Source organism: Sorex fumeus, unplaced genomic scaffold (genome assembly GCF_029834395.1).
Source record: "Sorex fumeus unplaced genomic scaffold, SorFum_2.1 ptg000122l, whole genome shotgun sequence".
NCBI lineage: Eukaryota > Metazoa > Chordata > Mammalia > Eulipotyphla > Soricidae > Sorex > Sorex fumeus.
Window position 1 is genome coordinate 21,694,422 of NW_026606179.1, and position 12,888 is coordinate 21,707,309.

The window sequence follows — 12,888 nt, forward strand, 5'->3', positions numbered from 1 at the left end:
GGGTGACCAGGAGGAAGAAGAGATATTTCCTTGACCAAGTCCTCATGCACCCTCCTCTCTGCCTTGTCATGTGTGTGCCCTGTGGCCCTCCTCTACTACCACCCCGCCCCCCCCGCCCGCACACACACACACACACACACACACACACACACACACACACACAGAGTTCTGGTGCTCATGACACACAGGAGAAGCAGACACTGGTTGGAAAAGACAGACAGACATTTTATTTGGAGACATTCATGGAGCTGGAGAGCAGTGGACTGAAACGAGGTACACTGGGGCATGGAGGGTGCTGGTCCCTAAGACCTGCAGCAGAACCCACAGGTTTTGCCGCAGCAGTTGCAGCAGAACATGCAGATGGGAAAGTGGGCGTCCCGCTTCCAGAGTCTCCGCTCCACCGGCTGGGGGAAGAAAGGGAGCAGGAGTGAGTGGCCGGCATGGGAGGACTGGGCAGGGCTCCCAGGGGCTCTCGGAGGACTTACCTTCTTGTCTGTCTGGCTTGTGGCTGCCACGGTACTCGGCCTCTGCAATTCTGTGTGCTGACTTGCCTGCCAGGCAAAGCAGCAGAGTGAGCAGCAGGGCTCTCCACCCACTGACCACTCCCCCCCCTTACTCTGGCCGTTTCTCACCTTCACACAGGCAGTTCTCCTGCCCACAGACACCTCCCAGCTGAACCGCCCTCCACCCACTCCCCCACCCCAGCAACTTCTTCACTGGTCCCAGGCTGTCCCAAGCCGGCCTCCACAGTACTTAGGGAGACACAGATTTTTCCCAGGGGCAGCGCTGGGACTGGAGGGAATCTGTGCTCACATTCCTCACGAGCCCGGCCCGTCCATCTCATCCCCAGGGACCCCCGGCACTCACTAAAACCCTAAACACTCCAGAGGAATGCACTGTCCTTCTCTCCTCCAAGGTCAAACTCCTTTGATAGTGTCTTTTCACAAAACTCTCCTGCCAGTCCTGACCCCCAAACTGGAGGACCTCCCCCCGAAACGCACACACACATAGCCGGCAACCATTCTACGACCCTCTCTAGAATCCTGAATAACAGTCACCTGTCCTGACTTTTGATTTATATTTGACTTGTTCATCGTGGATGTGAACTGCCCCAGAGCAGAAGACTCGCTCACCTGGTTCATGCCGGGTCCCCAAGGCGCAGGACACGGCGAGCATGGAATCTGTTGAGGAACCCCTAGTGCCTGCCCCTTCGGGGCCTCATCTATTCTTTAAGCAGCTACCCGTCCCCTGCCCAGTGCTAAGGGGCCCCGAGGGTTCTGCGCAGGGTCTGAGTCCCCAGAAGCGGGTCTCACCTGTTGTCGGAGTGTGGAGGTGCTGGCCAGGCTGGTCAGGAGGAGTAACAGGAGGCAGATGGCCTGGGCTTGTGCGTTTCGGACCATCGTGTCTGTGCGTCTGGCTGGCAGGTGGAATCCTGATGTCTTGGGCTCCGTTTTTGGCGGCTTTTATGGGGCCTGCTGGGGGCGGAGGGGGTGCTGGGCCCCCTCCCCTTGGTCGTAACTCATTTCCAAGAAGTTGGTGGCGCCAAAAAGGCGGGCGAGATAAGCGGGAACAGAGCGGCAGCAGGGAACAGGGTTGTGTCACAGCAACCAGCAGAGGTGTGTCCAGGGGGTGGGGCTGCCACCTGGGGGACTTTCCCTGATCCGCCTTCACCCGCTGACCTCACGCCAAAGCTCTTTGGCCGCAGGAGTTGGCACCCGAGTGTTTTCCCTCAGAGGCTCTGACTGAAGCCCAGGGTCTCGGGGACCCCCTGCATGCCTGTCACAGTTGGGGTTCCCTTCACACACACTCACACACAGACACAGACACACACACAGACACACACAGACACACACACACACATACACAGACATAGACACACATACACAGACACACAGACACACACACACAGACACACACACACACACACACACAGGCGCTGGCAGGGAGAGGGGACCCCCGACAGCTTGTCAGCAAGATCTGCAGCTTTTTTGGGGTTGAGGGGGTTGCAGGATACAGAACTTAAGAGGTGGTCCCAGCCTCTGACCAAAGCCCATATGTCCACCCCGCAGATACTAGCTCATGACGGCCCCCCCCCCCTTGAGGTGACCACCTGCCCACCTGCCCCTCTGGGCTTTGTATTCAGGGGCCCCTGCTGTGCTTTCACCCCCGCCCCCCGCCGACCACCCCCCACCCTGCCCCAACATGCCCTCCTGTGACCAGACCTCAACAGACGGGGGGCTGGGGAGGAGGCAGGATTGGGGACCTAGACAATGCCAGGATCTGACCTTGAGCAGGTTCTGCTCATCACTAGGCTACATGGCCTCCCCCACAACACCGGGGTGCAGTGTGGTGGGAGGCTGGCCACTCACTGGCTTTTCCAACTGGCAGCTCCAGGAAGCAGAGGGCACATTATGCTCCCTGGGACGACTGTCCCCGTGGGTGCTAGAGCCATGGTCACCCCTACACTGCAACAAGTGATGAGGTCAATCCTGCACCTCTCAATACCAGTGCAGGGGGGAAACAGAGGGGAGGTACCTGGTGTAACCAGCACGGCCTTGACTGGACACAGGGCTTTGGCCATCTCTTCTTGGGCTTACTATAGGGCTAGCTGGAGCTGAACACCAGCCAGGACCTGGGGGCTGGGGCCCTGTCACTAACACATCCTGCCCTCCTACACTCTGCCAAGGCATATTCTAAACCAAAGCTGGGGGACCTTAGAAGGAGGCTGGTTTGTTGACCCCTACTACCACCTCCACACTGATGTCTACTAAACTCACCCTATTGGGGGCTGGCTGGGAGAGGGGCAGGCTCCAGGCTCTGAGCTGGTTTGGGGGCTGGCCGGGAGAGGGGACAGGCTCTGAGTCTACTGGGGGTAACCGTGGAAGAGGCAGCGGGGACAGGCTCTGAGCTGGTCTGGGGGCTGGCTGGGAGAGCGGGCAGGCCTGAGTCCCTTGGGGTAACAGCTGAGAAAGGCATTTCAGGCTGAGCCCCTCAGAGGCCTTTACGGCAGGTGTTGGGGAAGAATTCAGAAAAGGGACCCTATAGGCTTGGATCCTTAGAGCAGAGATGGGGTGGGGGGAAGGAGGTGAGGGCTGTGTGCCACCCAGCCCCCACAGACAGCAGCATCCCCCAGTACCGCCAGCATCGGCATCGCTGCATCTCGGCTCAGGCCAGGTTGCGTCATCCGCCACCAGGGTCAGGGGTCACGGCACAGGCGCCGGAGCCGCGGTGCATGGCGACAGGCTGCCGGGCCAACCCTGGCTTTCTGGCCATCTGCCTTCCCTGGGGGTGGGGGGCTCAAGGCCAGGCCCCACCATTGGCTGGGGCCGAGGGGAGGGCTTTGGGCCTGAAGGGCAGGGCCCAGAGCCAGGCCTGTTTGTAAGAGCCGGTGACATGGGAGACCCCAGCCTCTCCTCCCAAAACACGGGACATGGCCTTGATCCCGGTGCCCCAACCCCCACCCACGGCCGCACACCTGAGGCCTCCCAGAGGAACCTTATCCCTTCACCCCCCCATCCCTGCCACTAGCCCAGGCCTTGGGCATGGGCAGATGGGACAGGGGGGCAGGGGCCCAGCAGTGCTGCCCCCAGGTATCCCCGAGACCACCCACCTCCCCGAGATGGACAGACACAGGGACAAGGCGGGGCCACACAGGGCCAGTTTATTGCAGTTAAATACCTCTCTCTCTCTCTCTCTCTCTCTCTCTCTTTCTCTTTTTTTTTTGTCCATTTTTTCCATAAAGAAAATTAAAACACACACACCCAGGTGGGAGCAGGGATCCAGAAACAGAGAGGGTGGGGCGGGGCATGGCCTCCCTGCTTAGGGCCAGGCACCGGGCACCCCCAGCCTCCCTCTCCTTCCCGTGAGCACCCCGTTTTGTCTCAGTCCTGCTGCTGGCTGTAGGGGCCTCCTCGCTCCGCCCTCAGCCTCCAGGGCGAGACCTTGTTGGGGTGGGGTGGGGGGGGGCAGGAGACAGACAGACAGACAGACAGACGGGGAAGGGCAGGAGATCGCTTCCAAGTTGCAGAGAACAGTGGGCGCGTATCCACAGAAATGCATTATGTCTCCCCGTGTTTTTTGTTAAAAATCTACTATAAAAAAACGCAGCTGGGGGAGGGGCATCTGCCCCTCGCTGTGCTAAGGGCTGGGGGTAGGGTGGGTTGGGGTGGGTGGGGGCTGGGGGCGGCAGGCGGGGGGCGCGGGGGCGGCCGTCACTGCCGGGCGCTCTCGCCCACCAGCTCCAGGTTGTGCTGCTGCAGCTGGGCGCGGAGCACGGCGTTCTCGTTCTTCAGCTCCTCAATCTGGCGGGGACAAGAGAGACAGGCAGCCAGAGGCTGGCTCCTGCTTTGGGCAGGGGCGGAGGGGGGCTCCCGGGACCCCAGCCGGCTCCCAGCCCAGGACGCACCTGTTGCCTGAGGAGCTCGTTGTCCATCTGCAGCCGCTCGGCCTCCTTGAAGGTCTCCTGCATGCGCTGGTTGGTCTGGCGCAGCTCCCGGATGTAGTCGCAGGCTTTGGACAGGATCCCTCCTTTACTCTGCACGGGGGCGGGCGAGGGGGGGGGAACCTCAGCCCCAGGCCTGCTGCGGGGGCTCGGGGACACTGAGCTGCGGGGCGGGGTAGGGCGTGGGGATGGCAGGGCACTCACCGCTCCCGTCTTGCTATTGTCTGCATTACAGTCTGGAATGATTTTTGAAAGTTGGACAATCCAGTTGTTGATCTTGTCCCTCCGCCGTCGCTCCACTGCAGGGGGGTGGGGGGTGGGGAGTTTACAAGAGCCGTGGCTGCATCTCCCACCCTTCCTGCCACGGTGGCCCCACCAAGGCCGTGGCATTCACCAGTGCGGGGTGCCAGGCCCCAGCCCTGGGCACAGCACTTCTCTGCTGGCAAACATGAACGACCCGAGAAAACCACACACTCCCGCGGGCAGAAACGACCGCCGGGGACAGCGGGGTCCTCTGGGCCTGTCACAATCTGAGCCAAGTGTCAGCAACAGGTGGCATCACCTGAAAACAGGAGCCGTGGCTCCTGGGGGGTGGGAGGTGGTCATGAGGATGCCCAGTGCCCTTCAGAGACCCTGGGTGCCACTCTGCTCCACTGAGCCCCTACATCTGGTATCCCCGGCACTTGAGACCCAGGACCATTCTCCACCGTTAAACTCACTCTGACCATGTCTCACTCCTGCTTAAAATCTCCCCAAGACGTCGCTGGGAAAATTGGAAATCATGGTGGGGGAAGGTGCAACGGTGATGAGTTGGTGTTGGAATACTGAATGGAACTAATTTTGAACAACTTCTGATTTAAAAACAAAACAAAACAAAAAAACCAAGAACACCCAGGCCCACCAGGAGGTGCTACATGTGTGGACTGACCCTTCCTGGGGGAAGAGGTCTGGCCAGCAGCTGCAGCCATGGACACCTCCACGCGCCTTCAGTTAAGAGGCGCGACTTGGGGTTTCTGACTCACACCACCAGGCCCTCACTTGGCGGCGGCTCCCCCAGACCCGGCGGACACCAGCCTTCTTCCCCTTGACTTCTCATGGGGCCACACCACACCTGGGGGCCAAGGGCTCCGTGACGAGGGCAAATGAAGTGAAAGCTGGACACTTCCCGCCTCGCTGAGCAAACCAGCCCCGAGAAGCCCAGCTGCTCCCCCGACTGTCCCAAGCGCCCTGCCGCCCCCCCCCCCCCCACCACCCGGGAGAGCGGAGGGAAAACACAGGTGGTATGTGTCTGGGAGGCGGCCTGGGCCATGAGGGGACTTGGGAGCTGGCGCTGGGTGAGCGGGCAGGGGCCAGCCAGAAGCAGCTCCTGCCTCCCCACCCCCTCCCTCAGGACCCAGCACTGCCCCTGGCCTCGGCTGTTCCCGCCGCAGCAAGCCCCACCACCTGCTCCCTGCACGCGGCTTCATCAGCCCTCCGGCACCTTCCGGCACCCACACTTGCACCACTTCCTTCTACACACTCTCCAACCCCTGCGCCCCCAACTCAACACCACGCTAACAAGGGTGTGCAACGTGGAGCCTGCCTGACGCCCAGGCCCGAGTCCCTGTGAACTGTGGGGGCACAAGCAGCCGCAGAGCCCCGCGTGCAGTCCAGGCCTGGTGCCCTGCACTGCCCAGCTCACTGTCCAGGGCTAAGGCTACAGCTGGGCCAGGCTCATGTCACATGCACTCTTCGCTGCCACCACCAGGGGGCAAAGTATATGTGTTCTGGGGGGGGGGGGGGAGGGCGGGGGTGCTTGTCCTCAGTGCCACACCCGGTGATCCCATCTCTGCTGGGGGTGCGGGGTCACCTGGGAACCGCACCCCGAAGGACAGAGATGGCCAACTGGCAGAGAAGCTCTGTTTGTGCAGTTTCTCCTGCTCCACTCCAAGGCTGCCAACCGTCGGCCACACCGACACTGGGTGGTTATCCTGGACCTGGAGGGGCTGGGGGCCGCCAGCTGGAAAACACATGTCTACAGGGAGCTGGGGGCGAGCTGGGTCAGGGAAGTTCTCTCCCAAAGAGAGGGGGCATTCTGGTTGGTGTCTGAAGGGAGAGCAATCAGGCATAGAGGTGTTCAGATGATGGGGGTGGGGGGTGGGTATGAGGAAGTGGGAGGACAGGAAGGTCTCTGAAGACCCGGCCCACCTCCTCTCTAGGGACAAGTCTGGAGACTTCTGCTAAGCAGCACCCTGCAGTAAGCTGGTCTGGGAAGACAGTTCTGGAACATCTGAAATGCAAGGGACTCCCTCCCCGTCCCCCGCCCCCCCCAAGCCCCAGACCATTTGCAACACAGTTTGGAAGCCAGAGCTGCCAGGACTGAAGGGAGAAATAAACAAAATCACAAATCTAGTCAGAGACACAAGCATCCGGGTTCTGGAAGACGAGGAGCAAAGACCACGTGGTGGCCAGTCTGGCGGCCTCAGGGCGGCGGAGGCGGTGACGCCTCCAGCACGGGCAGAGACCCGTCACCCCAAGTGTGTGTGGCACCCCTCCCAGGAGAGACCCCAGCCCAGGCCTTTGTCTCCCTAAAGACCTGAGAATGGAAATGATGCGCAAGCTCTCCGGTCGCTAGCCGGTACGACGACCGTTCACGAAAAGATACCAAATGGCCCGACAAATATTTGGAAATTAGGCAACGTACTTCTAAATAACCCATGAGTCAGTGAAGAAATCACAAGGAAAATAATTGGAAAATATTTTGATCCCAATGCCATGAGATCATATATCCAAACGGGGCGCAGCTAAGGAAAAGGCAGCGTCCGAGTGAAACTCTCTTCTTGCCTAAGGGGAGAAAAAAGGGCCAGAACATTGGGGGGGGGAACCCCCCGCAAATTCCACCTGAAGCAAGCCAAAAGGCAGAGTGAACAGACATGAAGTGGGGGACCAGTGGAGACGGCGATTCCATCTGGCTCCTACGGTCTAGGTTCCATGTATGGATCTGGGCTGCTACTCTCCCAGGGATTCTGGCAACAGCAAACCCCACTCCTGACCCAGCACCCCCAGGCTGGCTGTGGGGCACCCTTCAGGTGGCCAGACTTTCTGATCCATCCAGCATCCCTGCCCCTGCAGGCAGCTGGGCTGTCCCTCAGTGGTGGGGACACGGGCCCTGGGTCCAGAAGAGGATGGGACCGGCAGAGGTGGGGGGGGGGGGTCCAGCCCCCCAGTCAGCTTCTTGGAGGCCTGCAGCAGGGAAGCCTCTGGACACTCTAGAAAGAGGTCTGGGCTGGGGAAGGGGCTCACAGGCTGTCCTGGAGGGAAATGCAGGGGCCGCAGAGCAGGGAGGGCGCTTATTCAGCAGGCCCTCCCCTCAGGGACAGGGCAGAGCCCCCCATTGGGTGATGTAGGGGACCCTTCTTCTGAGCCCAGTGAAAGAGGCCAGTCCTTAAACCCAATAGCCAAAGCCGTTGGCCCCTGCGGGTCCCCAGAGGGTGGCCTGGGGAACCCTCCTGTGCTCCCTTCCCACCCGCCATCCAGATCCTGCTCAAAGCAGAGTTCGGGTGGGGGGTGGGGGGGCGGGGGCGGGGGGGATGGGGGTCAGGGGGATGGCATGTTCCCGAGACCAGGCACATGGGCAGCACAGGGTGCCCAGAGCACGCACAGGAAAAGCGGCCAGTGAATTTGGCAATGTGGTTGCCCCGCGTGACCTCACCTGGGGCGGTTTTGGGAGCGGAATTAGCTAGAGTGTTGAGGGCACAGGGGAGGATGGGCAGAGGGTGGGCAGAGGCACAGGAAGGCAGAAGGGGAGGACGGGGCTGTGAGGAAGACTGCCCTCCGCAGGACACGAGGCGGACCCACAGTAAGGCTGGGACAGGAGGGGGGAGAAGGAGGGAGGAGGGGACAGAGCAGGGTGAAGCGGCTGGAGGGTCTCTCACCGGGGGCAACCACACGCCCCCATGTGTCAGGGCCACCGGTGCCCAGTGCATGGGATGAAAGGGAAGCAGCGGCTGCATGGCCAGGGCTGGGCGGGCACTGACCCAGGTGTCCACATCGTGCCACCCTGATGCCAGGCCCACCCCTTTCTACAACCTGACCTCATTCTGAAACCCTGACCTCTTCTCCTGGAGGTCCCACACATCCTGTCCTGGTGCCTCGGGGCCCTCCCCCTTGCCCTCCAGATATGCCCCTCTACATGTAGACCCTCCTGGCTGGAGAACCAGGGAGCACTGCACAACCTGGGCCTGGCCAGGACACTCCCCCCAACCCTCCCGCCACTCCCCCAAGGTCCTCCTGGACCCGTCCCCTCAACACATGCCCGCCGGCTTGGCCTCAGGCCAGGGCCTCTGCGCCCACTCAACCCTTCTGGTGGCCCTACTGGGCCTCCCTCTGTCCCGGGGTCCCTGCATTGAGGCCAGCAATTTAGTTGTGGGACTCGCACTTGTCACGTGGTACCTCTGTGACCTTGGGTCTTGTGCACCAGAACAAGGGCTCGGGGTGGGACTGAGGGTCCCTGTCATGTTGAGACGGGAGCATGCTGCTGACAGAGGTCTGGAGGCGGCCACGAGAGGGCACTGCGCAGGCCCACTCCTGCTTGCGTGGCTCCTGGGCGCCCCCTCCTCCCCCAAACCCAGGGTCCAGTCACTTCCTGGGCCCTCCTGAACCCCTCGGGCCTCCCACAGGGCTCCCCTCTTACACCCAGACCCTGCCCTGCCCTCCCCTCCAACATGTGTTCCTGTCAGTGTGCCCCTGCTGCGATGCTCCCCTCCAGGGCCTGCTTCCCGCTGGTGTTCCCCTGCCAGTGTTCCTGTCCAGCATGTGCTCCCCTGCCAGTCAGTGGTCCCCTCCAGTGCATGCTCCCCGGCTGGTGCTCTGCTCCAGCCCATGCTCCCCTGCCAGTACTCTCTCCGGTACGTGCTCCCCTGCCAATGCTCCCTTCCAGCCCATGCTCCCCCCCACCCCAGTGTGTGCTCCCCAGCCTGACAAGCCTTCCCATAGGTCTGCCCTTGTTCCAGCAGCATGATGACCGCCCCGTGAGGTCATCATGCCAACTCTCTGAAACTCCTGGACGTGCTAGATCAGACCCTAGACGCCTGCTGCCAGGCAACCTTCTGGAAACACTTTCTAAATGCCTTCCGTGGATCCCTGGGTGTCCCCTGGGACCATGTGCTGCCCACGCGCCACAGTGGCTGATTTGGGGCGGGAAGGTAAAGGGCCAGGGGTCAATGTGGAGGGCCACGCGAGCTCAAGATGGAACCTGAAGTTTCTAAGGGCAGGGTATGGCAGGTTCGGAGCCCAGCCCACTGCCACTGTGCCCCATCCATCCCTGGCCTCGCTCCTGGGAGCATCCCCGGGTGGGTTAGCCGGGAAGGAGGGCAGCAACCCCTGGGTAAGGGAGCCAGCCCAACCCAGCTTCTCAAGAGGAGGAGGAAATGCAGACACACAGGCCAGACCCTCCCGATCACGCAGAAGAGCCAGCCAGGGTCTGGGTACAAATCCTGCATCCCGAAGGATTCACACTCGATTCCCAGCACCACATGCTCTTCTCCCCCAGCATCTCTGGGGTGTTGCCCAATAACCCCCCCAGCACCACACCAAGTGTGGGACTGGGGTTCCAGGTGCTGCTGGCCAGGGCAGCATCACATTCTTGAGCACTGGCTGGTCCAGCCTGGCTGGCTGCCCGGAGCACTGCTAGGGAGTGCAGGCCCTCCTTCCTGACAACGCGCCCCTTACACCACAGCTGGCAGACCAGCACACGTGCGCCTCTCGCACCCACAGCCCGCCCAGGCTGCCTGCCTCAACCTACCTTCATTGTGTTGCGCTCTCCTCCTCTCATCCCTGGGCGTTCTGGTTCCATCTATTTTCCTAGGAGAGGAGAGAAAACGTGGGCACATGTCAGCCCAGCCGCCACCGGTGCAAACAACTGTCCTTGCCAGACAGACCCACAGGGGGACGAAGGAACTGGCACCTTCTCCTGTGGGCTCAGCCGCCTGGCCCTCCTTTCAGACAACCCCCTTACCCCCACCCCCACCCCGGCACCTGGGACCAGGTCTCCTGCACCTACGGGGAGTAGGGGTGAGTCCGGGGCGCAATCGTTCTCTGCGTTCCTGTCTGAAGCACATCTTGAGGCGTCATCATGACATAGAACTGGCCTGCTGAGAAGCCGGAGTAGGAGTGTGGGGGTTAGTGTCCAAACGGGGGTAGAAGGTAGGGGGGAGTGGGTAGTCTTCCCTCCCTGCCAGGCCTGCTCCACCCCGGCCCCCTCCTCCCTTTACCTCCGGCCTGCAGGCTCTGGTCTGTGGTCTGCACAGACACGGCCGTGGTGTCCCCCACACTGGACGCTGGGAAATAGGCGAACCGCGCCTCCCCACTGACCGCCTCGGCCGCTGGGCTGCCACCATTGCTGAAGGGGTTCTGTATGACAGCCTGGGAAGGAGAATGCAGTGCAGGGTGGGTCCTGAGTCACCATCATTCCCAAGCCCACCCACTACTGCTGTGGGGAGGGGGCCCTCTGGACGTGTCCCTGGGTCTGGGGTCTCAGACAGCCCTCTACTTGTCACTCTCCACTTGTCACTTCGGGGCCCAACCCTTTTTACCTCTTCAAGCCTTCCCTTCCCATCACTCCTATTTTACAACGGAGGGGAGGAATAACAACAAGGCTGTAGTCCTGGGTCTTACTATGCAAAACAGGGACTGGCCCGCCCAGGGCCTGAAGGCAGCATCTGTACTCCACCTGCCCCCTCCCGGGGGAAACACGGTCAGTGTCCCCCTCTCCATTCCCCGGGGGCGTGCTGGGCACCTACCAGTGGGAAGGGTGCTGCGGGGCCTGGGGGCACAGAGGCGGCAGCGGGGCCGGGGCGCTGGGCCGCCCCATCCACACCCACCTGGGTCACAGCCTGCTGCCCCCCGGCGAAGGCAGCCGTGGACACGACGCTGACCGCGCCTGCCGTGTCGCCCTGGCCGTCCAGCTGACCGTCGGTCACCTGGACTACGCGGTATGTCACCTGCAGGGGGCAGCAGAGCGGCGCTGGGCGCGGGGCGCGGGGCTCGCGGGGCGTGGGGGGGGGGGGGCGCTCCCAGCCCCTCCCCGCGCGCGCGGTCCAGCCCGCAAGTGGGCAGCGGGGGCCCGGGCCTCACCTGTCCTCCATTATTCTCTGTGCGGAACTGGTACTGGATGTTGTGGTCGCCGAACGCCGCCTGCTGGACGCTGGCGATGGCCACCGCCGTCTGCTCCTCCGCGCCTGGGCCGTCCCCGCCTGCGCGGGGTGGGGGGGAGGGGGTCAGCGGCGGCGGCGGCGCGGGACGCGGCGCCCCCCGGCCCCGTGCACCCCCCGGCAGGGGGCCCCCCGCGAGCACCCACCTTCCTGCAGCTCGACGCCCTCCTCGGCCTCGGGTCCCTTGTCGTGACTGCGGGGCGGGAGGAGGGGCAGCGCGGGTCAGGGCGGCCGGCGCCCCCCGCCCCTTTGTCCGGCTGCAGGGGTGGGGGCGCGCGGGGTCCGCCGGGGGTCCCGCGTCCCGGGGCCGGGCCCCCCCTTCCCCCGCGGCCTCCATTTTGAGCCGGGCCCCGCGGCCGCTCGGGATCATGGCGGCCCGGCCCGGAGGCCCCGGGCGGCCGGGGGGCCGCGGCCGGGGCGCGCGGGGGGCTCGGCGGGGCCGGGCGCGCTTACCTGGCAGCGGCAGCAGCGGTGGCCGAGGCAGCGGGATCCAGACCCGGGTCCAGCATGTCCATGGGGGGGGCGGGGGCGGGGGGGGGCGCGGGGCCCGGGGGGAGGGGAGGGGAGGGGGAGGGAGGGGAGGGGGCGGGCGGCCGGGGGGGCCCCCGAGCCCGGCGCTCACGCCGCGCGGCAGGAGGGGACGGAGGAGACACGGGAGCCGCTCGCGCTGATCACGGGGACAAACAGTGGGGTCATGTGAGGAGGAGATGCCGCCGCCGCCGCCGCCGCCGCCGCTGCTGCTCCTGCGCCCGCCGCCGCCTCCGCCGCTGCGCCCGCCCGGCTCGGGCCCGGGCTCGGGGCTCCGGGCCGCGGCGCTCTCGCCCCCCGCCCGCTGCACGCGGCCCCGGGGCCTGCTGCCCGAGCCGCCGCCGCCGCCGCCGCCGCCGCGACTTTTTTTTTTTCGAACACGGCCCGCCCAGGAGAGCCGCCGCCTCTGGGGGCCCCGGCCCGCCGCGCGCGCCCTCCGCCCGGCCCGGCCCCGTCCGGCGGCCGATCGCTGCTGCAGCCGCCGCCGCCGCCGCTTTCTATTCCCCCCCCCCCTCTTTTTTTTTTTCCTTCTTTACTTGAGCTGCGCGCGCGCGGCGGCGGCGGCGGCGGCGGCGGCGGGAGCGCGGGCCCGGGGACGCGCGCGCGCGCGGCGGGGAGGGGGAGGGGGAGGGCGGCGCGGGGGCGCGCGCGCGCCGGCTGGGCCCGACGGCGGCGCCTCGGCCGGGCGCTGGGCGGCCCGCGCGCCTGGAACGCGGGCCCGGATGGAAC

At 64.1% G+C, this 12,888-nt stretch overlaps 2 protein-coding genes across 5 annotated transcripts; both read right to left on the minus strand.

Annotated features, from left to right (window-relative positions):
• Positions 1 to 204: 204 nt before the first annotated feature.
• On the minus strand, positions 205 to 1,447 carry HAMP (hepcidin antimicrobial peptide). The gene is made up of 3 exons (XM_056136568.1): positions 1,314 to 1,447; positions 486 to 551; positions 205 to 404 (listed from the first exon to the last, which is right to left on the minus strand). Exons 1-3 carry the CDS (start codon positions 1,398 to 1,400, stop codon positions 303 to 305), a joined length of 255 nt encoding a protein of 84 aa, XP_055992543.1. The 5' UTR covers positions 1,401 to 1,447; the 3' UTR covers positions 205 to 302.
• Positions 1,448 to 3,636: 2,189 nt separating this feature from the next.
• Positions 3,637 to 12,161, minus strand: USF2 (upstream transcription factor 2, c-fos interacting). 4 transcript variants are annotated; one of them, XM_056136534.1, is made up of 10 exons: positions 12,085 to 12,161; positions 11,778 to 11,824; positions 11,555 to 11,673; positions 11,302 to 11,421; positions 10,693 to 10,843; positions 10,482 to 10,569; positions 10,224 to 10,282; positions 4,646 to 4,740; positions 4,406 to 4,534; positions 3,637 to 4,301 (listed from the first exon to the last, which is right to left on the minus strand). In XM_056136534.1, the coding sequence occupies exons 1-10, from the start codon at positions 12,144 to 12,146 to the stop codon at positions 4,212 to 4,214; spliced, it is 960 nt and encodes a 319-aa protein (XP_055992509.1). In that variant the 5' UTR covers positions 12,147 to 12,161; the 3' UTR covers positions 3,637 to 4,211. The 4 variants fall into 4 exon arrangements, with proteins under 4 accessions (XP_055992509.1, XP_055992508.1, XP_055992507.1 ...); XM_056136533.1 differs by having other exon boundaries at positions 10,482 to 10,572; XM_056136532.1 differs by having other exon boundaries at positions 11,221 to 11,421.
• Between the last annotated feature and the right edge of the window lie 727 nt (positions 12,162 to 12,888).